Genomic DNA, 27,689 nt, shown 5'->3' on the forward strand with positions numbered 1-27,689 from the left:
TAAGTCTGTCTTAAGTCTGTTTTAAGACAAACTTAAGACAAAATCCTAACTTCTGTGAGTACCAAAAGTAGTAAGTTTAGGAATTTGTCTTAAGTTAGTTCTGTGAATCGGCCCCACAATAATTCAAGAGCACAATCCTAACAAAACTAACGCACTAGAAACAATTGTACTAACCTACTAATTACTAATCTTGGGATCCGGAGTAACGTGCAGAAAGTGCTTCTTTGAATCGGCAGGAGCAGTAAGTGCTATATAAATCCATTTACAATTACAGCTGCAATTTACAATTACAATTGCAATTGCTTTGTGTATTTATTGTTGCTTTCGGTTTGATTTAAATGTAGAAGCATACCGGATTTAATAATTTTGTTAATTTCTTTTAAGTCTTGGCATGAAAATATTGGCCAGTCAGGTAGAACAAAGGTAAGGAGCAACCTTATTGAAAACTGCTATAGATATTTGTATGCATGTAAAGTTATTAAAATTTGAAGAAAAAAAATCACCTTTGAGCTGAGCCGTTGTGGCATCTGTTACTGTTTTGTACGTTTTGTCAACCAGTAGTCTTGCTCAGCCAAAAATTGAGTTTGTTTTCTTTTGCGTGGCTGTTTAGTATTTTCAAAGCTGTGCACAGAGTGAATTATTTTTGCCCAGCATGAAGCGATCAAAGAATTCCCCCGGCTCTCTTCACCAACACCTCTCCTCTTCCCTTCCAGCACCCACAAAGCGTTTCTTTCACACCTGAATTTAGGCACATACAGTAGGGAAAAGTGTCAGAACACCCTTTGAAGTATTCCAAGTAAATAAACTACCATACTCTTTTATGTTAAATATACAATGAAAGCAAAGCAAGAATATTTAAATACCCTGCATTATGTGAATGCTGGTCTCCCCCCATCCTAAGATCAGAGCTGTTTGGTATAACTCCTGTGTCATTACTGCACGTTTTACATGTTCTCAGTTACACATCACTAACGTGATGTGTTTAATGGTCTATTTTAGGACTAGACTTTGATGGGGTCTTCATCAGGACTGAGCTTCTAGAACCTTATTAACATATAAACAAACATTACGAGGTATTGTATACATATCTTTGCTCCTTGCTGTTTATTTTATGGCATTGTGAGTTGAACTTCATCTCTACTCCAGAAGATTAAATGTACATGGTGTAGCGTCCTCCCCAGCCTGGATACCCGCCAATGACTACACCACACACAGAGCTTGGCATTACACGTCTTTATTCTTCTGCATGTAACTGTGAACTCCACATTATAAACCTGCATTCACTAGACTACGCTCTAGCAATTAGGTCACAGTCCTGCAGAGTCCATCTGGAGCCAAAAGGGTTCTGTCATTGCTAACTTACAAGACACTACAGAACGGTTCTAGCAATTGCAATTGCATAGGTGACACAACTTCAATTCTCTTTCAACTCATTCATCGAGATGAGGAAACGAAACTCTGCAACAATTCCACAATGTCCTTCATGGACCACTTCAATTATCTGTTGTCGCATACTCTTCGGGATAACAATTACCGGACCTCGTAAGGTAATATCTACTTCAGTAAAGGACTGTTCTTTTTCGACGTTTTCAAATTTCTGTTATTCACTGTCACTGACAAGAGGTCAAGTGTGCTGGTTCATAGACTGATGTGTAATAATGTCCTTTAGCTTTAACATGTCACTATCTTGACTTGTGGCAGTGACAATCTGTTCCAATGAAACCAGAGCAGGTGTGTTAGATCTCACAATAAAATTTATGTAGGCGTGAGCCATTTTGAAAGTGGTACCATGACACTCCGCAGGCACTCATGAGAATTAGTCAGAAGGGTCTTGATTTATCCCTGGATGGGCACAATTGTGTAGTTGTACTCTTGCAGTCATAGACTCCAACGTTCAATGTCACGACATACCGAAACATAGTCTTTTATTTCGGTACAGACCAATATTTGTAGAAAAGGTGGTAATGCACCTGCAATTCTCCTCAAGTTCCAACTGATATCTTTTGTTCAAATCAAGGTAAGAAAAGACCTTCGCACCATTCAATTGTGTGATCATGTTGGCAATGTGCAGACCTGGATGTCGTTCTTTTTCAATTGCCTTCCTAGCTTGACGCATATTAACACAGATGCACACAGCTTTCTTTTTGGGTACTACCACTGTGGGAGAAACCAGTTGCATTGAACCAGTTGAACACTCAATTATATCATGTTTGAGTAAGGAGTCAGGCTCTCTCTCAACAGCTTTTTGTAAATTAAATGTAATTTGTCTGCGTGTTTCAGCCTCAGGACATACGTCCTCCTTAATATGCATGTTAGACCTGTCAGCCCTTTGGGTGGTCCCTCCTCATCATTATTTATTTTGTCCCACTTTTGCCTCAAACCCCGTTAGTATTTTTCCTTTTTGGGAACCACCGGACTTTTTCGTATTGATGCAGATTCAGGGAGCCATTTTATCTACCCCTGGAACTTCTGTCTGAGGGCCTGGAGCACAAAATGGTGGCCACCTGTGACATCATCAGAACCCACTGGAACCTACTAGAACCTTCTGCAACATTCTGGAACCCTGTGACAGTTGGAGGCGGTTTAGAATGTTGGGAAGCTAAGCCAGAGTTGACAGTTGGAGCTGGCAGTTGGCACCTGACTGGTGAAGAGAGAGCAGCAGAAACCTGAAGGAGGAAGGAGTGAGGCAGCAGGGGTGGAAACTTGTGCCTGGAGTGGGGTCCATAAACCCACCCTTGATACTAGTCCCTACTGACTGAGCCCAGCCTGGAGCCCTGTGTGGGAGAAAGCAAGAGAACCATCTTAAGGACCTGGACAGCAGGAACAGGCCTTAAAAGCAAAGAACAGCAAGTTCCTGACCTGGTTACTGGTAACTACCTGAAGTCCGACGTCGAGAAGCCTGGAGACCTGGAGCCCGAGGTGGAGAAGCGGCGCTGACTGGAAAGCAGACGTCGTACCCGGAGCCGCCAGAGGTCGAGAGAGGGCGCCGACGGAGGTCATGGAGAGTACCAGAGGTCGTGGAGGAAGACACCTGAGGTCGAGTGTGCGGCGTCGACGGGGGAGTGAAGTCCGCCCTCTGGAGTCGCCGGAGACCGATGTGAAGTGTGCCGGAGGTCGGGAGTGGAGATCGCACTCCGGAGTCGCCGGAACCTGAAGAGAATCGTGCCGGAGGTCGGGAGTGGAGGTCGCACTCCGGAGTCGCCGGAACCTGAGGAAAGGAGTACCGGAGGTCGGGAGTGGAGATCGCACTCCGGAGCCGTCGGAAGTCGACATCGAGCCAAGCCTGCCAGACGTCATCGAACAGGAGGTCGACATCGAGCCGAGGCCGCCGGAAGTTGACATCGAGCCAAGCCTGCCCGACGTCATCGAACCGGAGGTCGACATCGAGCCGAGGCCGCCGACATCGAATCGGAGCCGCCTATCGACGTCGTCAAGAACTGACATCGCGCCAAGGCCGCCGACATCGAACCGGAACCGCCTCACGGCGTCGACACGACTCCAGCGGCGTCGGAGCTTCATAAAAAGGGCAGTAAGTGGAATAGAGGGCGCCTAAGGCCCTGTGGAGCCCTGAGAGACTATCCTAGGGGCTAGAGAGGTGCTGGAACCAGCTTGATTGTGCCAGGGGTGAGCGGAGACTAATACAGAGGGGTTGTGTAGTGTGGGAGAGCCAGATCTCTAGATTCCCCCTTGATCTACCTCAGTTTAGGCCTCAGCCTTGTCCAAGCCAGGGAGTATACCCCACAGGCCATCCAAATCTCTACAAGCTGGGATTGGGTCAAATCATCCCATAGTACCTCAGGAATGTGAACTGATTTACAAGTGTCACTGCTGGTTTTTATTATTTATTGAGAGCACTGTATCTATTGTATTTATCCTATTTATTGCCTCACAGTATTTATTGTTTCACAGTATTTATTGTCGCACAATATTTATGGACTCGCAGTATTTATTGCCTCATAATATTTAATTGCCTGTTATGTAATGCACTTATATTTATGCCTCGATTATTTATGATCTACCCTATTTATTGAATCGTTAAGACAGTATTTATTTGACGTATCCTTCCACAGAAAAAGCCTTGTGTATTGTGATTGTATTATTATTTATTTAATCAGCAACTAAGAGAAAAGAAGATAAACACAGAGATATTTTCATAAATTTTTACGGTGTAGAGTCGTTTTTGGAACGGATGAACGCATGGTTATTGTGTGGGTATGACGTATGCTTAGCACGGTGCCTGATCCCTGACCACTTGAGCCAAGCTACCACAGCGTGTCTGGGAGAACACCACCACCACCCTTCCGGTGTGGGAGTGGGTTTTTCTAACATGATTGGTGTTCAGCGGCGGGATAGAGCTGTGCCTACGTATACTCGACAATAACTGTGGGTAGTCCATAGGCCTACACCGGGAGTTTTCTCAAAGCGGCCTTCCTAATTGTGAGTTTTTGTTTTTCCAAATTTACTCTGGTGGTGGGAGGAGGTATTATATAAGGTACCCCCCCTGCATAGCTTCTGCAAATACCTGTCTTCTGACCTGAGTGGGCAACATGGAGTTTGTACTGGAGAATTTAGAAACGTACACTGTGGCCCAACTCGGGGAGTTTTGTCAGCGGGAGGGGGTGTATTGTCCCCCAGGAGCAAAGAAGGGTGCACTCCAAACCAGCTTAAGGGCTTGGGGGGAGGCACGACGAGAAAGCAAGGCTGAGGAGGAGGACAGGGATAGAGAGCCCGACAGTGAGGGAGCTGGTTTGTACCAACCTGAGGTGGGGAACCTGTTAGCGGGGCCCAGGACACTTTCCAGGAAGGGCAGCAGTGCCTCTAGCGGTGGCTTGTCTGAAGTGGAGTTAACAGACCGGAGGGAGAAAAGACAGCTCACATGGGACTTAGCAAGGCTGGAGAAAGAGAAGGAGGAACAGAGGATGGCTCATGAGTTAAGGCTGAAAGAGTTAGATCTTCAGATCCTAAGAGCCAGGGCACACCCTGTTCCTAATGGTGGCAGCAAAGAAAGAGAGTTCACTAGGGAACCCAAACCCTACTTGCCGAAGGACATAGTAGCTAGCTATGGGGCGGGGGACGATATCGCCAAGTGGCTAGCGGCCTATGAGGTCTCGTTAAGGGCCCATGGGATTCCAGAGAAGTACTGGGGAGCGGGATTGTACAAGTACATGCCTCCAGCTGGTAGGGATGCATTATTGGCCCTCGAGGAGGATGAGCAGACCCACTACCCCACCATGAAACTGGCGCTCATAAGAAAGTTTGGACTAACACCCGAAAAGTACAGACAGAAGTTCAGGGGTAGTCACAAACTGGGCACACAGAATTGGGTGGACTTCCTGGACTATGCAAAGAAGGCACTAGAGGGTTGGATTCAGGGCAGTGAAGTGAGGAACTACGAGGGGTTGTTTGATTTAGTACTGAAGGAACACCTGCTCGAGAAATGTTTCCCTGAACTGCGTCAACACCTGGTGGATAGCAAGCTGACCAGTCCCCGGAAGCTTGCTGAGGAGGCGGACATTTGGGCTAGTACCCGGGTGTCCACAAGGGGGACTGGAGGGGATACTCAAAAGGCCGGACAGGGCGCCCCCCAGAAGAAAGAGGGAGGGGAAAAGAAAAAGGAGTTCTCCAAAGGCCCCCAAAATAATTTCCAAGGAAAGGGAACAGGATTCACCCTTAGGGCTAACCCACCCAGAAACCCTAATCCTGGCCAGAGTCAGCAGCCAAGGGTTGTCCATTGCTTCGAGTGCCGTGGCGTTGGACACTATAAGGGAGATGCGAAGTGCCCGAAACGACCACCCCCTCCCATTGGAGGAAAGGCTCCCGGAGTAGCTAGTGCAGTGCTCGGGGAGGAGATGCCCTTAATTAAGGGAAGGGAGTGGGCGGGTGTCACTTTAGTGTCCCTGGGAGAACGGGAGATGGTTCCTAAGATCCAGGTGCCCGCAAATACCGTAAAGTATGGGCAGTGGGTCACCATCAACGGCCAAAGAGGGGAGGCTCTGAGAGACACAGGAGCCAGTATGACTATGGTACGTAGCCAACTGGTGTCTCCAGAGCAGGTAATTCCCGATGTACTCCACCCAGCCGCGATGGCTGACGGCAGAACAGGCCACTATCCGGTGGCCGAGGTTCCCTTTGAATGGGAGGGGGTTGCAGGTTCACTTCGAGTTGCCGTAAGCCCTGCCAGTCGATTGTCTACTGGGGAATGACATGGAGCACAATGCTTGGAAGGAGGTGGAATACCGGACTCATACTGAGATGCTGGGTACACCTGATTGGGCCTGTGTTAGCACAAGGTCCGCGACTACCCGGAGAGGGAGTTCGTTTCGGCTGGAGCCTGGAACAAAGGCCCAGCCAACTGCCAGTCAAGGGAAGAACCGAGGACAGGAGGAGCCTGCCTCGGCGTCCGCCCCCCGTAGGACGGATAGGCCACCGGAGGTGGTGGACCAGGAGTCTGCGGTGGGGGATGTTACCAAACTGGAGGATCTACCCATCCCGGCAGAGTGGCACGTGGAGGGAGGCCCGTCCAGGGAGGAATTCTGCCAGGGCCAGAGGGAGTGCCCTACCCTTGAGGGGCTGAGGCGTCAGGCCGCAGCCCAGGCAGCAGGGAACGTTGAAGGGAACTACAGTGTTTACTGGGAGGATGGCCACCTCTACAGTGAACCCAAGGCACCCCTACATGGATCGTCACGAGCCTTGGTAGTCCCTCAACGTTATCGAGCCTTCCTTCTGGAGTTGTCTCACGAGATCCCATTGGCAGGACACCTGGGGCAAGACAAGACCTTCGCCCGTCTTGTCCCACACTTTTATTGGCCTCAAATGAAAGTGTCGTCCGATACCTACTGCCGGACATGTGTGTCTTGCCAAGCCAGTGGGAAAACAGGGGTGAAGCTGAAAGCTCCCCTGGAACCACTTCCTGTCGTTAGCACCCCCTTTGAAAGGGTGGGCATCGACATTGTGGGTCCGTTAGATCCGCCAACGTCAGCTGGTCACAGGTTTATCCTGGTTCTGGTGGATCATGCCACACGGTACCCAGAGGCAATACCTCTGAGGACCATAACAGCACCTGTTGTGGCTAGGGCCCTGATGGGAATCTTTACCTGAGTGGGTTTTCCCAAGGAAGTTGTGTCCGACAGGGGGACCAACTTCATGTCAGCGTACATGCGGGCGATGTGGAAGGAGTGTGGAGTGACATACCGGTTCACCACTCCTTACCACCCCCAGACCAATGGTCTGGTGGAGAGGTTTAACAAAACCTTGAAAGGCATGATCAGAAGTCTGCCTGAAAGCCTGCGGAGGAAATGGGACGTCCTCCTACCCTGTCTACTCTTTTCTTACAGGGAAGTGCCACAGAAGGGAGTGGGCTTCAGCCCCTTCGAGCTTTTGTATGGGCACCCTGTACGTGGACCTCTCAACCTGGTGAGAGACGGATGGGAAAGAACTCCCAGAAAGCTTCCCCAGGATGTGGTGAGCTACATGCTGGCCTTCCGGAGCCAAATGGCTAAGTTGTGGAAGCAAGCTTCTGACAACTTGGAAGCCAGCCAAGCAGTAATGAAGGCATGGTATGACCACAATGCTCACCCGGTGGAGTTGGAGCCTGGCCAGAAGGTGTGGGTGATCGAACCGGGAGAGCTTAGCGCCCTCCAGGATCGCTGGTCAGGACCCTTTGAGGTGTTGGAGAAGAAGGGTAAGGCTACCTACTTGGTGGATCTTAAAACCCCTCGTCAGCCCCTACGGGTGCTGCACGCCAACCGCCTCAAACCCCACCACGAGAGGCCCGAAGTCATCTTGATGATGGTGACTGACGGAGCAGAGGACGTGGAAAGCGAGCCTCTCCCCGATTGGTTTGCGTCTCAAGAGAAGGATGGGTCGGTGGAGGGAGTGATTCTCTCCCCATCTCTAACTCCTGAACAACAGGAGGACTGCCGCCAGGTCCTGGGACAGTACTCTTCGTTGTTCTCCCTTGTCCCGGGTAGGACTCACCTGTGCGTCCATGATGTGGACACAGGAGACAGCCCACCTGTGAAGTCCAAGATCTACCGGATGTCAGACAAGGTGAAGGCCAGCATTCACAGTGAAGTCACTAAGATGCTGGAGCTAGGAGTAATCGAACCTTCCAGCAGCCCCTGGTCCAGTCCGGTGGTGTTAGTACCAAAAGCTGCACCACCGGGTGCCCAGCCGGAACTGAGGTTCTGTGTGGACTACCGGGGACTGAATTCAGTAACCAAGACTGATGCTCATCCGATCCCTAGGGCGGATGAATTGATTGACCGGCTGGGAGCTGCCCAATACCTAAGTACCTTTGACCTTACTTCGGGGTACTGGCAGATCTCTCTGACTGATGGAGCAAGGGAAAGGTCAGCCTTCTCCACGCCCAATGGCCACTACCAGTTCTGTGTGATGCCCTTTGGGCTCAAGAACGCACCTGCCACGTTTCAGCGTCTGGTGAACCAGATCCTCACCGGAATGGAGAGTTTCTCTGCTGCTTATTTGGATGACATAGCCGTCTTCAGTAACAGCTGGGAGGATCACTTGCGTCACCTGCAAGCTGTTCTCCAGGCCCTGAGACAAGCTGGATTGACGATCAAGGCCAGCAAGTGCCAGATCGGGCAGGGGTCGGTAGTGTACCTTGGACACTTGGTGGGTAGGGGAGCGGTGCAACCCCTCCAGGCGAAGATCGAGGCCATCATGGCCTGGGAACCCCCCAAGACCCAGACTGAGGTCCGAGCTTTTCTGGGCCTCACGGGATATTACCGTCGCTTCGTGAAGGGGTACGGTACCATTGTAGCCCCCCTCACGGAGCTCACGTCCAAGAAACAACCTCGACGGGTAGTCTGGACGGAGGCTTGTCAGCAGGCCTTTGTGAGAGTGAAGAAAGCCATGTGCGAGGCCCCGGTCTTAAGGGCCCCAGACTTTTCCAAGGAGTTCATTGTCTAGACGGATGCATCAGAACATGGCATTGGGGCAGTGTTATCGCAACTCAATGAAGAGGGTCTGGATCAACCCGTGGTCTTCCTATCCCGGAAACTACTTCCCAGGGAACAGAAGTGGAGTGCAATAGAGCGTGAAGCCTTTGCAGTGGTATGGGCTCTGAAGAAGTTGCGGCCATACCTGTTTGGCTCGCACTTCCTAGTTCAGACCGACCACAGACCCCTTTGTTGGCTGATGCAGATGAAGGGGGAGAATCCCAAGTTGTTGAGGTGGTCTATCTCCCTACAGGGAATGGACTTTCAGGTGGAACATCGGCCTGGAGTGGACCACGCCAATGCAGACGGTCTCTCAAGGTATTTCCGCCTTAGTGATGAGAACTCCCAAGGGGTTGGGTAGCTCTCCCTACTTTCAGCTGGGGGGGACGCGTGTTAGACCTGTCAGCCCTTTGGGTGGTCCCTCCTCATCATTATTTATTTTGTCCCACTTTTGCCTCAAACCCTGTTAGTATTTTTCCTTTTTGGGAACCACCAGACTTTTTTGTATTGATGCAGATTCAGGGAGCCATTTTATCTACCCCTGGAACTTCTGTCTGAGGGCCTGGAGCACAAAATGGTGGCCACCTGTGACATCATCAGAACCCACTGGAACCTACTAGAACCTTCTGCAACATTCTGGAACCCTGTGACAGTTGGAGGCGGTTTAGAATGTTGGGAAGCTAAGCCAGAGTTGACAGTTGGAGCTGGCAGTTGGCACCTGACTGGTGAAGAGAGAGCAGCAGAAACCTGAAGGAGGAAGGAGAGAGGCAGCAGGGGTGGAAACTTGTGCCTGGAGTGGGGTCCATAAACCCACCCTTGATACTAGTCCCTACTGACTGAGCCCAGCCTGGAGCCCTGTGTGGGAGAAAGCAAGAAAAACCATCTTAAGGACCTGGACAGCAGAAACAGGCCTTAAAAGCAAGAACAGCAAGTTCCTGACCTGGTTACTGGTAACTACCTGAAGTCCGACGTCGAGAAGCCTGGAGACCTGGAGCCCGAGGTGGAGAAGCGGCGCTGACTGGAAAGCAGACGTCGTACCCGGAGCCGCCAGAGGTCGAGAGAGGGCGCCGACGGCGGTCGTGGAGAGTACCAGAGGTCGTGGAGGAAGACACCTGAGGTCGAGTGTGCGGCGTCGACGGGGGAGTGAAGTCCGCCCTCTGGAGTCGCCGGAGACCGAGGTGAAGTGTGCCGGAGGTCGGGAGTGGAGATCGCACTTCGGAGTCGCCGGAACCTGAGGAAAGGAGTACCGGATGTCGGGAGTGGAGATCGCACTCCGGAGCCGTCGGAAGTCGACATCGAGCCAAGCCTGCCCGACGTCACCGAACCGGAGGTCGACATCGAGCCGAGGCCGCCGACATCGAATCGGAGCCGCCTATCGACGTCGTCAAGAACTGACATCGCGCCGAGGCCGCCGACATCGAACCGGAACCGCCTCACGGCGTCGACACGACTCCAGCGGCGTCGGAGCTTCATAAAAAGTGCAGTAAGTGGAATAGAGGGCGCCTAAGGCCCTGTGGAGCCCTGAGAGACTATCCTAGGGGCTAGAGACGTGCTGGAACCAGCTTGATTGTGCCAGGGGTGAGCTGAGACTAATACAGAGGGGTTGTGTAGTGTGGGAGAGCCAGATCTCTAGATTCCCCCTTGATCTACCTCAGTTTAGGCCTCAGCCTTGTCCAAGCCAGGGAGTATACCCCACAGGCCATCCAAATCTCTACAAGCTGGGATTGGGTCAAATCATCCCATAGTGCCTCAGGAATGTGAACTGATTTACAAGTGTCACTGCTGGTTTTTATTATTTATTGAGAGCACTGTATCTATTGTATTTATCCTATTTATTGCCTCACAGTATTTATTGTTTCACAGTATTTATTGTCGCACAATATTTATGGACTCGCAGTATTTATTGCCTCATAATATTTAATTGCCTGTTATGTAATGCACTTATATTTATGCCTTGATTATTTATGATCTACCCTATTTATTGAATCGTTAAGACAGTATTTATTTGACGTATCCTTCCACAGAAAAAGCCTTGTGTATTGTGATTGTATTATTATTTATTTAATCAGCAACTAAGAGAAAAGAAGATAAACACAGAGATATTTTCATAAATTTTTACGGTGTAGAGTCGTTTTTGGAACGGATGAACGCATGGTTATAGTGTGGGTATGACGTATGCTTAGCACGGTGCCTGATCCCTGACCACTTGAGCCAAGGGACATTATTGAGGATTGTCTCCGCTGCGACAGGGGTATGACCATTCCCTGGCTATTAGGAGTGCATAGCATTTTTCGCAGCGTGAACTCTGAAGACATTTTTCTTAAACCCTCCACCACTAAGCACCCCACTAAATGTGAACTTAAAAAAGCACTTTATACGTTATTTGATGTCGAAAGGGTAGCAAGGGAGTCCCTGAAATCTAGTGTTTCTGGTTATTTAGCCTGCAATTTTACAATATATCCTACACCCAGATATTTAACCCTTCCGTTGAGTCATTGGGAGCGAGGCCTTATATTTCGCCTTAGGGCAGGCACCATTAAACATGCACTTAGCTTCCCTCTATGGAATTTTAATGACCAATGTGTTGAGCCATGCCCCTGTGATTCCCAGAGTAGGCAAACAACTCTACATTTTTTATTCTTCTGTAAATTTTATATGAAGTATATTAAATGGTTTTTAACTCCGTATTTTAAAAAAAAGAAACCTATTAGTCTGGAACTTGCTTTTTCAATGATTTTGGCCCTGGACGATGATGAACTCGTCTTTCGTGTGAGCTCTTTTTTAAAAACTGCGGTTCGTGCCCGGTCTACTATGTCTTAAAGTTTAGATGGACTATTTCTCATGTGCAAAGAGTATCTTATTTTATTGTATGATTTTATAATTGTTTTTTTTGTACTTTTATGGATTCTCAATGATCCGAATAAAGTTTTCTTTGATTGATTGATTGAATCGTTAAGACAGTATTTATTTGACGTATCCTTCCACAGAAAAAGCCTTGTGTATTGTGATTGTATTATTATTTATTTAATCAGCAACTAAGAGAAAAGAAGATAAACACAGAGATATTTTCATAAATTTTTACGGTGTAGAGTCGTTTTTGGAACGGATGAACGCATGGTTATAGTGTGGGTATGACGTATGCTTAGCACGGTGCCTGATCCCTGACCACTTGAGCCAAGCTACCACAGCGTGTCTGGGAGAACACCACCACCACCCTTCCGGTGTGGGAGTGGGTTTTTCTAACAATGCAATTGTACTTTCATAGTCTTACGTTTTTCTAACCCATGAAACAACAAAGGGAACTGACTTAATATTTCATGATGAGCCTTTATGTTGTAGTTCACCAATATCAGTCCCATATCAGCAGCTGTGCTAAGACTTAGTAAACAGACACTTGACGCAGCACCTTGAAGTAAGGGAATGGGTGCTTGTACTTTTGTCTTCATGTGTTTCATCATAGCTATGAATGAACCTTGACTTTTTAATGGCATTGATGCAGCTCATGTATACACTTTAGTTTTCAACAGCATAAGTTGGAGCAATGGAAGCAGTCATTGTACTTCTCCTCGGCCATAATGTGTATCGACACACCACTATCGATAATAAAAGGTATCAAAAACTGTTTACTTTCAGTATAAGTTTAGGACAATGTTTGAATGACTTTGTCGCTTTATCTTGTAGACCTTTCTTTGACTTGCGTTTTTCTTCACATGCTAGAAGTCCAACATGCTAATGGTTTTCTGAGGAAAACATTAACATCGCACAACCATCCTCTTCACTTTCACTTGATATTGATACTGAAGAACTTTTTGATGACGATTTAGATGATAACCAATTTCATTTGATGTCAACTTGTCTCAACTGGTGTTGCCGCTTGGCCTTGTGGGTGTGCAGAGATCATAGCTTCTGGAACACTCTGGCAGGCATTTTGTCTTCTTGCCTTTAGGGGCTTACTTTTTCCTTCTCCTTGCAAAACCTTACAAAATTGTTCTCCTTCCCACAGCCTTTGCATATTTGTCCAATGGTGCGACATTCACCTTCATGTGGAAAAGAAAAACCACACCTAAAGCGCAAATACTTTTTGCATGGAGACATCACTTTGTGCCTTTCAACCTTGTGCTTTGGCTTACTTTTCATGTTCTTGATTGGCTCACTCTGGATACCTCTGGCCTCCATGTCAGCAGTTTCACGTTCAGCACACGCTTCAGGTCTGGAAGCCATGAGAACTCACTCCAGACTAAGGGGCAGATTTACAAGCCCCTTGCGACACATTTATGCCGCCGTTGCATCACTTCTGTGACGCCGCGGTGGCGTAAACAATGCGCCATGTTGCGCCTGATTTACAATGTGACGCATCTAGGGAGATGCGCCACCCTGTAAAGCCCTGCGCCACATTAAACCTGCGTCAGGTTTAATGTATGCAGGGTGGGTGTTCCATCGGAAAAAGCCTTGGAAAAGTGACGCAGTGAAATCTACAAGATTTCACGGAGTCACTTTTCCGATGCCGCTGCGTCAAAACCCTGCACCTGCTTGAAGCAGGCGTAAGGTGTGATGCAGCATGTTAGGTATGGGCAGACCCTGAGCATTGCTGGAGTTGCGTTGCGCTTGCGACACGACTCCAGCAATGCGCCGCCCTTACGCCATCAGATGCGTCACGCATCTGTTTATCCTTGCGCCAGGATGCACCGCATTGTGAATGCGGCGCACCTGTGGTGGCACAAGGGTAAACTTGCGTGACGCATCTTACCTGCGCATCCCTGCTGATATGCCAGTCCTCATGAATCTGCCTCTAAGAGTTTTTCTCAGTATTCATCATCTGAATGAATATGACATATATCAGTCAATAACTCTCTAGCGTGTAGCTTCCTCATTGAATTAATTGAACTTGTAGTGTTTGATGAGCGTATCCAGTCTTTCAATAAATTCATCAATTGTTTCACCGACTTTCTGTCATTCTTGATTGAAAGTGTACCTTTCATAATCACCATTCGCCATTGGATTGAATTTGAGATTCAAGGCTTCTTTGGTTTGACGGTATGTAACTTCGTCAGCTGGTGGCATTTCCTTTATGACTTCTTTTACACCTTCTCCAGCAGGATTCTTGGGGTATTTGATAATCTTATTGTTATCTATTTCTTCCAGTGCGTCAATGAAATTATCAAAAGTCTCTATCCAAGCAGTCCATCTGTCGTCAATATTCTGCTTTTTGGTGGTAGTTTCAGGAAAACAGCGGCATTGTATTGTAACCAATTATGGAATTGGCTGACACTGAGAGTGGAGTTCTCTCTGATACTGTCTGCTGTCCACTAGGCTCTGCTTCATTCAAGCCATCTCTAAGGTCTTGTGATGTGCTGGCCACTGGATCATCCCAGAGAGTTTGTGGAAGTGTGACCTCTTTCTTAGAGGCCAATGGAGAAGCAGACTGTCACTATTCCGACTGCTTCTCATTGCCTTTCTGTCACTCTCACCAGTCTCGTAAGCACAACTCCTGTGCTTCGTCTTGGGTTGCAGTGCCTGGTGCTAAGGATGGATGGGTCTCTTTAACCTGGTTCTGGTAAGCAGATGACTGTTTCTTGTAACTGGCCTGCTTTGCTTTTGGCGTTTTATTGCGCTTTTTTATACCTGGTTGATTTCTGCCTTTAGTGTTTATCTTGCAATTAGCTGTCACTGCTTTTTGTGTGTTCTGTACCTGGTTATCGCTGCCTTTATCGTTGTCATACTTCATGACTCACAGCTCAGCGTTCAGTTGTGGCATCGTACCTCTTATCTCAGTCATATTAGTAATTTTCTGACTGACAACAAACAAATATTTCCGTAGGGCCAACACTTTCCTTGAAGATCCTGAACTGGCTTGAGAGGTGCTTTCGCTCTAAATACACCAAACATTGATCTTCACTTCGAATGAGGTACCGGTGACATGCACAGCTAGTTTTGCTGGACCACAGCAACACTCTCTGTGAGAGCTCTGCTGATCTTTGCCTTACGTATCCCCTATCTTGTCACCAGTTGCAGCATTCTCCTCAGCCTGAGTACTCAACAATGACTATGCCACATACGGAGCTTGGTATTACACATCTTCATTCTTCTGCATGTAACGGCAAACTCCATATTCTAAACCTGGATTCACTTCCCTATATTCAAACACTTACATCACAGTTCCATCAGGAGCCAAAATGGTTCCCTCATTGCTAACTCACACAACACTTTAACAGAATGGCATCATATGAGAGGGTCACTTAGCTGGTCAATGATGAAATGAAACTGTTTAACCTAGCCACATGTGTTACAAAAATTGCCTAGATAAAGACAGATAAAATATTACAGTCAATCCTCCCCACAGAGGAAGAGGAAACATCAACTTCCAGGGTAGACATCGAGCACTTACTGTAAACCCTCAGCTGTATGGTGGCTGTTACCGGAAGTGAAGAACCTGGTGACACAGTTACTGTATAATTTCTTGTGTAGTTTGTCAGCAGGTCTCTGATCTGCAATGAGCCGTTCGGGCGACCACTCTCCCGACCCGTGTATTGGAGGCCAAAGAACTGTTGTGATGTTGGAACAAAGTAAGTACATATCATCTGTAAATTCATCACTTCTGTTCCTCTGTACCAGGCATAGTTCACTATATCTGCAGTGACCGGGGCAATGAGAGTGGCTGTCTCTCCCACTCGGGCATTAATCACTTCTGCAACTGTCCCCTGAGCTGAGCCCTGCTGGATCCAGACACAGAGACAGACTGAAAGAAAGAGGAAATGTCAAAATGAATGTTTAAAATCATTGTTTTAAATTTGTAAAAATACTCAACAACAGACACTAGTTTTGCTGTTTATACCAATGCAGAAGGAGCCTGTTTTTTAAAATGACTGATTCGAGCAGAGGGAGAACTAAATAGTAGGAGAGGAGAGGAGAGGTCATGGGAGTAGGAGACACTAATATTCTCTGATAGAATATTCAGTTATTAACTAGTACCAAATGATGAGGATTTAGGCACTAAGTAGTAGTGACACTCCAACCAAAAATGCCTCTAGATCCCTATAAACACTGAAAGAGATGAAACAGAGTGATCATACTGCTAGTTTTCAAGTAAGTATAATTAAAAAAAAAAGGTACTATTTTTCCAATAACAAAAAAGGCAATTACCCTATTCATCTATGCTACCAGTAGGGGGAGCCCTTACAATGAACCAAGACCTGACCTTGTGTGGGATGGGTTATGAGGACTTCTTCCTCAACAAGAATGCTGTGTTTGGTGGTGGTTCTTGTGTGGGATGGGTTATGAGGACTTCTTCCTCAACAAGAATGCTGTGTTTGGTGGTGGTTCCGCCTGCACACAGCTTGCGCTTGAGGAGGCAAAGCAACGCAGCAAGTCAGCAAGGCAGTAGGTCGGCAGAGCACCCTCAAGCACATCTCCAGGCATGATCAAGCCGTTGCAGGGTCAGCCAAACTGGCCCGACCCTGCTGCCACCCACTGCTGCCCTCTGCTGCCACTAACCTGCCACACCTCCAGATCTTACGAGACACGGGGGTGCGAGTATTGCTGCTGTTAGTCAGCACCAGTAAGAGAGAACCTGGGTGACTTGCGGAGGCGGCCCGGTTAGTTCTGAGTGCAGCCTGCAGTTCAACCTGGTGGCCCAACTCGCACTTCTGAGCCCTACACAGCCCCAAGGAGCACAAGGAGTGCACAAGGGGTGCAAGGATAACAAGGGGCTCATCACCCTCTACCTTCACCATTTTAGCACTTCACCATTCCATGCCTAGCTCCTCACCAGCACTTCAACTCACTTCCTCACCCACCAGGAACCAGGCAGGGTGATGCAGATTGGAACCAGGAGGACCAGGAGGTCCAGGAGGTACAGCGGTGAGGAAAAAGGTGCTGGGGCGGGCTGAGGGGAGGACGGGGATTAGGACTGAAGGCTTGTTCAGTGCCCAGTCTCTGCCCAAAGCTTTGCTCCTGGCACCCTGGGTGCCGGGACCAAGACCAACAGGAAGGACCAACAGGAGAGACCCTGGGAGCCCTAGCAAAACTGATTTGACGCCGTCCACATGGGATCTCAAGACTTGCAAGCAGAGCGGAACAGAGCAGGGCAAAGGGAGGCACATAGGAACACAGGAACTCGGATACAAGGTTTGCGGGCACCAGTCCTTCCCCCTGGGCACTAGAGAAATGTAAAGAGCGGCAGAAAACCATAACCGCCGAATAGGCCTACACAGTGGGCCAAAGACGCAGAGATATCGAGTCACATAATATCAGCACCTCCCTAAAACTCCAGGAGGCCACAGCTGGTCCCAGGGGGATGCACACAATCGCCTCAGGACCAAGGCCCTAGCTCCCAGAGCAAGAGAGGAGTATGGTAGAGAAACACACTCTAAGACCGAGAAGAGCAAGGGCCAACACCGCAGACTCAATGGAGGTCAAGCGCTGGGAGTTCCAGAAGACCCAGTCCGACTAGGACATGGGTACTCACAAACTTTCTATGGGGGCCAAATTTACAGTGTGGTTTATGGCCGAGGGCCGCACCGGTGGGGGCAGGCTCAGTAGGGTGAGGGGGCGGGGCTAGAGCAAAAAAAAGAAGATGCTCTTGAGGTTGAACACAGGACCCTGCAGTGGACGCCTTCATCCACTGAGCCACCAGACCCGGCGAACACACATCTCTTGCTCTATTTATCTCTCGCTCTCTCTATCTCGCCCTCCTTCTCTCTATCTCTCCCTCCTTCTCTCTATCTCTCCCTCTTTCTCTCTATCTCTCCCTTCTTCTCTCTCTCCGTCTCCCTCCCACTCTTTATCACTCTCTCTCTCCCTCTTTCTCTGTCTCCCTCTGTCTCCTTCTGTCTCACTTACTCTGCTTGTCTTCCTCTCACTCTCAGTCTCCCTCCCTCTCTTTCCCTCGGTCTACTTCCCTCTGCATCCCTGCCTTTGTCTCCCTCTCTCTGTCTGTCTCACTCCCTCTGTCTCACTCACTCTGCTTGTCTCCCTCTCTCTCTGTCACCCTCCCTCTCTCTCCCTCTGTCTCCCTCCCTCTGTCTCCCTCCCTCTCTCTGTCTCCCTCCCTCTGTCTCCCTCCCTCCCTCTCTCTGTCTCCCTCTCTCTGTCTCCCTCCCTCTGTCTCCCTCCCTCTGTCTCCCTCCCTCTGTCTCCCTCCCTCTGTCTCCCTCCCCCTGTCTCACTCACTCTGTCTCACTCACTCTGCTTGTCTCCTTCTCTCCCTCTGTCTCCCTCTGTCTCCCTCCCTCTCTCTCCCTCTGTCTGTCTCTGTCTCCCTCCCTCTGTCTCCCTCTGTCTCTGTCTCCCTCTGTCTCCCTCCCTCTGTCTCCCTCCCTCTGCCTGTCTCTGTCTCCCTCCCTCTGTCTTCCTCCCTCTCTCTGTCTCCCTCCCTCTCTCTCCCTCCCTCTCTCTCCCTCCCTCCCTCCCTCCCTCCCTCTCTCTCTCTCCCTCCCTCTCTCTCCCTCCCTCACCCTCCCTCCGTTACCCTCCCTCTGTCTGTCTCCCTCCTCCCTCTGTCTCCCTCTGTGAGTCTCCCTCCTCCCTCTGTCTCCCTCTGTCAGTCTCCCTCCCTCTGTCAGTCTCCCTCCCTCCGTCAGTCTCCCTCCCTCCGTCAATCTTCCTCTCTCCGTCTCCCTCCCTCTCTCTCTCTCTCCGTCTCCCTCCCTCTCTCTCTCCCTCCCTCCGTCTCTCTCCCTCTGTCTGTCTGTCTCCCTCCCTCCGTCTCCCTCCCTCCCTCTGTCTGTCTGTCTCCCTCTGTCTGTCTCCCTCTGTCTGTCTGTCTCCCTCCCTCTGTCTGTCTGGCTGTCTCCCACCCTCTGTCTGTCTGTCTGTCTCCCTCCCTCTGTCTGTCTGTCTGTCTCCGGCCCTCTGTCTGTCTCCGGCCCTCTGTCTGTCTGTCTCCCTCCCTCTGTCTGTCTGTCTGTCTCCCTCTGTCTGTCTGTCTCCCTCTGTCTGTCTGTCTCCCTCTGTCTGTCTGTCTCCCTCCCTCTGTCTGTCTCCCTCCCTCTGTCTGTCTGTCTCTCTCCCTCCGTCTGTCTGTCTGTCTCCCTCCCTCCCTCTGTCTGTCTCCCTACCTCTATCTGTCTGTCTCCCTCCCACTGTCTGTCTCCCTCCCTCTGTCTGTCTCCCTCCCTCCCGCTGTCTCCCTCCCTACCTCTGTCTTTTCCCCTCCCTACCTCTGTCTGTCTGTCTCCCTCCCTCCCCTGTCTCCCTCCCTCCCTCTGTCTGTCTGTCTCCCTCCCTCTGTCTGTCTCCCTCTGTCTGTCTCTCCCTCCGCCTCTCTCTCTCTCAATCACTCTCTCTCTCCCTCTCTCCCTCCGTCTTTCTCTCTGTCTCCCTCTGTCTCTCTCTGTCTCACTCACTCTGCTTGTCTCCCTCTCTCTCTCTGTCTCACTCACTCTGCTTGTCTCCCTCTCTCTCTCTGTGTCTCCCTCCCTCTGTGGTAAATAAAATATTACCTGGACTGAATTTCATACTGGATCTTAAACAAAATAGCTCAGAATAATAAGAGGCAGAATCCGTGGTATAAGAGGTTTCTGAATGGGCTTTATTCAAAATGGCCGACTCGAGTGGCGGCCTTCAGGTTCCGTCACCATGAAGGTTCAGGAAGTGAAGTACGATATTTTATTGACAGGAAATTGCTTTTATAGAACATACATTACAATGAAACAAATGTAGAAGGCGTAACAATTGATAAGAGAAACGACACTGCTAATACGTAACCGAAACTAGGCGTAATTAGGAGTAAAAAGAAACATGATTGGTTATGATTTCATGCATAGGTGGATCTATAAGATAATACTTGGCAGAGATGCGCGCGCAGCAGCATGACGTGTAATTGACGTGCAACTAGGGGGTGAAGGGGACTTGACATTTAGCTCTACATGTGGAGACAAAAAGTCTGGGGGGTCAAGTCAACCTAATCCCAAATCATATCTAACATCCTATGTTTAAAGAACTATGTTATCCACAAGGAAGGACTCTCGGACAGAATCTATTCTATACTGACTGTGTGTGCGTGTACAAGCGTCTAAGTGTCTATATGAGATGCAAGAGGCAGAAAACTTTCCATGGCAACTGAGCTATGAATTACTTGTATGAGGACAGGGAAGCCAAACCCTTTGCTCGGGAGTTAAAGGAAATGTTTACCTAAACTACTAGACAGGAATGCATCGGCTGAAGAGCAAAGTAGATAATTCGAAGGTGAAATACAGCTTCTTGGCAGGCAGGCGAAACTGGCCGAGGCAGGCACTGTTAGCTGCACAGGAAGTAGGACAAAGTTCATGGATACAGATGCGAGCTCAAGCTGACGCTTGTCAGAGGCAGAGAGCAGGGAAAGAATTCAATGGCAGAATCGGGCCTACTTCGCCTGAACTGTAAAAATGGAATAACTTAGCCATATAAAGTCGGTGGCCTTTCATACTTAGGAATCGAATATCCAGCCCATTAATGGCGGATCTGACAGAGGACATGTTGACGGTGGACGCACATGTGTTTGCGTCTTCGAAACTGGAACTGGAGGGAACATACATGTACTTGTAACATGCATATAGAACCGTTGGGGTCCAAGATAGGGGACATAACTGATCAGGAAAATCCACATTTCCACATTCCCTCCTTGTCCCCTACTTGCCCGTCAAGAAACATCAATCTTCATTAATCCATCGATTTGCTCATGGAGCATCATTTCTTCTTCTTTCTTCTTCCGTGATCTTGAGCGAAAACCTTGATGTGGAATACACGATGTGGCACACAAACCACAAATCGCTGGTCCACATTGCAGACATAAACAGCAACTGAATAGTATAAGAAGGCCAATACCTAGGAAGGATAGAACTCTCCATCCCCAGGCTGATATCACACTCCAAAACCACCCGGACCAAGTCCAAGTGCCAGGATTCTCGTGTATCTGGCTCACAATCTTATGAAGGCGGGTTATAGCTTTATATACAGATGGCGAATTTTCTGGTATGAATACGCAGCAGCTTGATCCGATGACCCTACAAGCTCCGCCCCTATCGGCCAAGATGACGTCAAGGACAAGCCGATTTTGAAGAACAACAATTCTCATCACTGATTGTTCCTCTGTCAGATTGCCTAGGGCGGCTATAGTCTCATTCACTACGGCTTCAAGAGTCTTGGTTAGTCTACGTATCAGCTTACTATTTGAAATTGTACCTATATAGGGAAAGATACCTTTATTGAAATCTACATACTTGTCCCATGCTGTCTCAGTATAATCGACAACTGGGAGATCTCTTCGCTCTCTATTGTGTACTAAATGAACATTTCGATAATAATCAGGAGGAGCTAAGAAAACAGGTGGCAAAAGGAATGCTATGTAACAGGTACCATCCCAATCTGGTGGTAGACCCATGTATGCAGTCTGACCACATATGAAGTAGGAGTGGCGTGAAGCTCTAAATGAAGATTTGCCTTCATCACTAAATTCTACTGTAATGGTGCATTTGCTATGGCCCATATGTATGGAACCAACTTTTCTTATACATAATTCACCTTTAACTGGAAATACTGACATGGTGGGCAAAATTAGCTCAACTTCGGATTCGACATTCAGAATCATGAGATTAGGTGTAAAATTACCTAATCTATATACTTCATTTTCTAGATCCGTTCCTGTTCTACTGGGGTGACCCTCCTTGTCAGGGTAACAGACTTTGTATAACACTATATTCAGATTTCCCCATATCCAATGGTGTTAATAAACTGCTGTATCTGAATCTATAGAATTGATTAAACTGAACCATGCTCCACAGGAGCCATTATGTGTGAACGGATGTGGAAAGAAAGGCAGAACTCCTTTGTTATTCTGATATGGAGGGAGTCGGCCACACACCCAACAATTCGTAGCATTACTAGTCTGATGGGAATGATGTAACATACTAATGAAAGTGTTATTACGCAGCGCAAGTCTATAGGACAACTCATGTGGGGGTAGGTCACTAAAAGAATGTTCATCAGTTACATTGAAAATACGTTTAGAAACAGGATAATATATATGCAACAATATACTTGCAGTAATTATTATAAAACTCAAGAAAAACAAAATTAATAAAGTCACGATACAGTGGCTACGCAGTAATTTACAGTATGCATGTCGTTTCAACATTGTTCTTGACTGTACATGATTCAGACCTAAGGGATACATGTCGGGGACAGATTCAACCGCTTCACCTTGGAGAGGACTTAAACAATCAAATCGTCCGACAGCTTGGATCTGGATCTGAGTTTCAGTTTATAGAGGTCCGTGCTACTGGCCTCAGCCAAAGGTAGCTTTGAGTCAATGGGTGAAGACACACGGGGAGGACTGTTTATATCTGAAGGAAGTCCATGAAATTTCTTGATGTGGCTGGAATGGACCCAGCCCTTCCTGCCCTCGATCTTCACGGCTGTCCTTGTCGTCAGCAGGACTAACTTAGGAGTCTTCCACCTGGGCTCCAGCTGAGTCTTTCGGTCGAAATTCCTTACAAGGACGAAATCGCCTGGGATTACGTCATGGGGTTTCACCTCAGTGTTGTCAGGAAAAGCTGCGACTACCTGTGAACGACAAGATTGTAGTGCAGACATCAAGGAAGCCAGGTAATCTGTCAGCATATTACAGTCAACATCAGTTATTTTACGGGGAATAGGCGTCCCCCACATATTCGGTGGTCTGCCAAAGATCACCTCATAAGGGGATAGCCCTGTTCGAGTGTGTGCTACCATTCTCATGTAAAATAGTGCAACTGGTAAGGCTACTATCCAGTCAACACCTTTTTCCTGACATATTTTAGACAATCTGATTTTCAAAAGTTGATTATGTCGTTCCACGAGACCTGCTGCCTCGGGGTGTCGGACACAATGAAATTTCCACTGATATCCTAGCAAGAGTGAAACATGTTTCATCAATTCGGATGAGAAAGGCTGGCCGTTATCTGAATATACAACACGTGGTAAACCATACCGTGGGAAGAATTCCCGAACTAGCTGCTTGGCAGTAGTCGGGGCAGTGTAATCTGATACTGGGTATGCTTCAGTCCACCGGGAAAGAGCACAGACAACTACAAGAACGTATTTGAATCCTCAACATCGTTCCATCTGGATATAATCCATCTGGAGGACTTCAAAAGGATGGTCAGGAGGCTGAAATCCACCCTGCTCTACGGGAACACTCTTTCCTGGGTTAAACTGGCAACATATCATACAGGTACGGACTTTTTGTTTAGCTGCTGCTCGTAAATGTTTGTTGAACCAAATGTGCTGAATGCTATCTAGCATAGCTTTCTCTCCCAAATGTGCTGGACTGTGAATTGTAGCTATAACCGCTTGGACCATAGAATCAGGAAGGAACCATACAGATTTCTCCTTCGTCATCCATCCCTGATCTGTTTGGATCCCTCCTAGTTCAGTCCATTTCTTTATTTCTTCTGCTGTGGCATGTGTCTGTATGTCAATTACGTCAAGTGCGGGATCCTTAATCGTCATACACTGTGTTGGTGTCGGAACTATTGGCTTTGTCATGTCGGATGTACGAGTCTGAGCAGTCTGTTTAGCTGTTCTGTCAGCTAAATCATTGCCTTGAGAAATGATATCAGTAACCTTCGTGTGTGCTTTGCATTTCATAATCGATATTGCAGTCGGTAAGTGAATTGCGTCTAACAAAGCATGAATGAGGGACCCGTGCTGAATATGGGTTCCATGAGAAGTTAAATAACCCCTCTCTCGCCAAAGCACCCCGAAGTCATGTACGACTCCGAATGCATAACGTGAATCAGTATATATGTTGACTTTCTTGTCTGTGGCTTGAATACAGGCTTGTGTTAGAGCAATAAGCTCTGCTGCTTGGGCTGACAAAGTATCTATACAGTTTGTTTCAATAACTTCAGTATCTGTTGTGACTGCATACGCGGCCACTAAATTTCCTGTACTTGTTCTCATGCATGAACCATCTACATACAACGTCAGGTCTGGATCTAACAATGGAACGTCTGTTAAGTCTTGTCTGGGTCTCGTCTTTATCTCAATAACTTCAACACAATCATGAGCTAGTGGGTCTGTACCCATTACGGGTAAGAGTGTAGCAGGATTCAATGTATTACAACGTCTGATTTCTATGTGTGGCTGAAACAATGTCAACTCATACCCTGTAAGTCTAGCTACGGTCAAGTGTTGTGTTTGCGTCCGGTTCACAAGAACCTCTACTGCGTGTGGTACTTGTACTGTCAATGGATGCCCTAACACTATGGCATCGCTTTGTCTGATTGCTAAAGCTGTTGCTGCTACTGATTTTAGACACGCAGGCAGAGCCTGAGCTACGGGATCTAATGTACTGGAAAAATAAGCACATGGCTTGCGTGATCCTGCTTGTTCCTGAGTGAGCACTGACAAGGCAGTACCTTCACGTTCTGTAACAAAGAGTGTAAAATGTTTGCTGTAACATGGTGTCGCTAAAACAGGTGCTTGACATAGAGCTTTCTTTAAGCTTTCAAAAGCTTGTGTGTGTTCCTGAGTCCAAGGGAGGACAGTCGATGTGGCTGCCTCCTGTGTTGTCAACTGAATGAGTGGTTTTGCTAGGAATGCATATTGAGGGATCCACTGCCTACAGTATGAAGTGAGGCCTATAAAAGCCCGCACTTCCTTTTGTGTCTTGGGTATTGGCATATTTGCAATTAACTGAATGCGATCAGGTGTAAGCTGCCTTCCCTCCTTGGACAGCGAGTGACCAAGATAAATAACTCGCTGGACACAGAATTGCAGCTTAGAAGGAGACACCTTGTGCCCCTTGTCGGCTAGAAATTGTAAAACTGTCAGTGATGCTTTTTCACATTCAGGTTCGCTTCGGGCGGTGATCAGCAGATCATCGACATATTGAAGCAGTGCAGTGTTAACTGGCATGTGTATGCTGTCAAGTTCTCGTTTCAGGGCTTGGCTATAGATGCTGGGACTTTCTGTAAATCCTTGAGGAGCGCGGGTGAATTTAAAACTTCGTCCATTCAAACTAAATCCGAACAGATATTGGCTTTCCGGATCTATTGGGACGCTGAAAAAGGCATTCTTGAGATCAATTACTGTAAAGAATGTAGCTTGAGAATCAATAGCTGTCAATAATGACGAAATATCGGGGACCACAGGAAATTGTGGCACAATGCACTTGTTTAATTCGCGCAAATCAATAACTAATCGATATACTGGCGGGGCCATTGGATCAGTTCGTTTAAGAATCGGAATGATCGGTGAATTACATACATTGGAGTCGGTTTCCACAACCACTCCTTGGGCAACAAGCTCGTCAATGATTTTCAGTAAAGCTGATACAGCATCTTGCGGTAACTTGTATTGTCGCATTCGTGGTAACACCACTCCTGCTTTTAATGTTACTCGATATGGTGTAATGTTCATGCAACCAACGTCAGTAGGGCCTTGTGCCCATAGATGTGCGGGTAAGCTCTGTAGTCGGGGATCCATGTCTCTGGATACATAATGACCTTTAAAATCACGTAAAAACAATCTTACTCCTTCCGGAGAACAACAGATAATAGCCCCTAAGGCTTTCAATGTTTTTATACCTAACAAGTTTTCTGGACATGATTTGGTAAGCAATAAATCAGTAGTTTGTGTCAGGGGACCAATCGTAAGTGGAAGTGGCTGTGATACTTCATTAACAATAGGCTTTCCTGAAAAACCAAGGGAAACATTTTGAGAGCCTGAGAGGGGTGCCCCTGGAACTTCACTACGTTTTATGGTTGTTCGACTTGCCCCTGTATCGAGTAAAAAATTTCTGTCTTGACCTAATAATTCACTATGTACATAAGGTCCTTCTTGATCTACTGGGATCTCAATAAGGGGTAAGTCAACTTCCCTCTCTAGGCTGTTTCATGTGTAACGTTGATACTCAGGATATTCATACTGTGCGGTCTGGTACAATTGTCGTGAAGTTATTTGTGTGGCAGCAGCAGGCAACGGTGGTGCAGCTGGCACAAACTGTATGGGCTGTTGTGAGGCTGGCATAGCCTGTTGCTGAGCTGGCATGGCCTGTCCATGCTGCGTAGCTCCTTGTTCATTCTGATCCTGTCTGACTAGTCTTGGTCTTTCTTTTGCAATACCTACGGCTATATTACGCTTCAGAACTTGACAATCGTGTACATAATGGCCTAGTTGTTTACAGTAATTGCAGGTTCCTTTTACAGGAACTGCTGAATCTCCGGAATGTGTCACACCCTTTTTGTGACCATCCGCTGGTACTGTCTGGGAAACTAGCATTTTCATTTTAGTATCCTTCATACGTCTTTGCTCGTGTTCTTGTTCATCTCTAATTCTATTGTGATGATACTGTAACATTTGTAGCATTTGTGACGGAGTGTTACTTTGCCAGGTACTCTCGAATTTCAATATTCTATTCTTCACTGGAGGCAATGCATTTTCTACTAATTTTGTCACAAATAAATGTGGATATGAGTCACTACTTGCTTTTATGCCACTGTTTATACCAAAACATTTTTCAAATCGGGCATAATAATCACTTGTGTCTTCATCATGCTTTTGTTTGCAGGCTGTGATTGCACCCCAATCTTCCTTTTTCGTAGTTAATAAACGTGGCAGTACCTGTACTAGTAAACCTGGTAATGCTTTAACTTTATCCCCGAGTCCTGAACCTGCAGTTCGGGCTTTCTCTTCTGCTTCTAATGCTGTCCAATCTATCTTTTGGTCTCCCACTTCCCACTCTTTTTCTTTCAGTTTTTCATAAATGCCAGCAGGCATTAGCACCTTTAATATCGTCATAATATCAGGATAGGTGTACTCTCCCATCAGTAACATGTCTTTAATTTCTCGGTGGAAACCCGCTGGGTCTTTGTCATGACTGGGTACTACTTTCTTCGTTTCTAACAATTCGATTTTTGTTATGGGTGTGTATACAAATACACGGTGAAACTGACTGTCTTCACCTTTTACTGGGTGCACTTCTCGTAAGGGATTCTGTCTATCCATGTAGTACGGTGTTCCTTCTTTGTTGGGGATCGAGAAAGGATCTGGGCTTACAAAAAGAACGTACTGTTTACGTGACATTAGTATTTCTTTAATTAACTTGTTACTAGAACCTCTCCATCTATTCGCGAGTAGTTCAGTTAATATATCAGGTAAGGGACCAGGATCAGCATGTTGGCTCTTATATAATATAAGAAGTTGCTGAATCATATAGATTCCAGCTAAACGTTGTTCATCTGGGCTGAGGTTTAAAAACGTGTGTGCGACTGTCACATCACCATATTTTCCGGGACTGTCCATCCAATGAACAGCTGACCTAGCTAATTCTTGTTCGTCCATAGAATCGAGGAGGTGGTAACCCCATCGTTCCCGGAGTATTTTATCTGCGGCTTGAAACAAACGTTCGGGAGACTTCATATTTATTATAGGCGTCGGATAGGTTCTGCTATTGTTTGGACATACAGAGTGTATCGGATCAGAAAAACATCTAGCATTATTACAGGACCTTCCTCTACCTACATAGGCTATGGTGTCTGGCTGTCTTACGGAATCCCCTGATTCGGACGCTTCATCTTGCTCAAACTCGTCTGTTTCCAATCTTTCTTCATGTATACGTTCCACTTCCTTCCTAATTTTTCGGCACATGGCTACTATACTTCCTTGTTTATCATGTTTTCCGTCTGATATATTCTGACTCCACTTAGTAAGAGTTTGCATTATTTCTGGGTCTACCCCCGGTCGGTCTTGATTTCTGATCACACAATT

General features: G+C 47.4%; 1 protein-coding gene across 5 annotated transcripts in view; it reads right to left on the bottom strand.

Annotated features, from left to right (window-relative positions):
- The window catches only part of LOC146808731 (cell adhesion molecule CEACAM6-like), a 457,492-nt gene that overhangs the window by 231,712 nt on the left and 198,091 nt on the right, over positions 1 to 27,689 (bottom strand). For all 5 annotated transcript variants that reach the window (XM_085615540.1, XM_085615542.1, XM_085615544.1 and 2 more), the window contains one exon: positions 15,346 to 15,696. In XM_085615540.1, coding sequence (XP_085471666.1) covers positions 15,346 to 15,696 — 351 coding nt within the window. The remainder of the gene's footprint in view (positions 1 to 15,345; positions 15,697 to 27,689) is intronic.

The sequence above is a fragment of the Triturus cristatus genome, chromosome 7, assembly GCF_964204655.1.
Source record: "Triturus cristatus chromosome 7, aTriCri1.1, whole genome shotgun sequence".
NCBI lineage: Eukaryota > Metazoa > Chordata > Amphibia > Caudata > Salamandridae > Triturus > Triturus cristatus.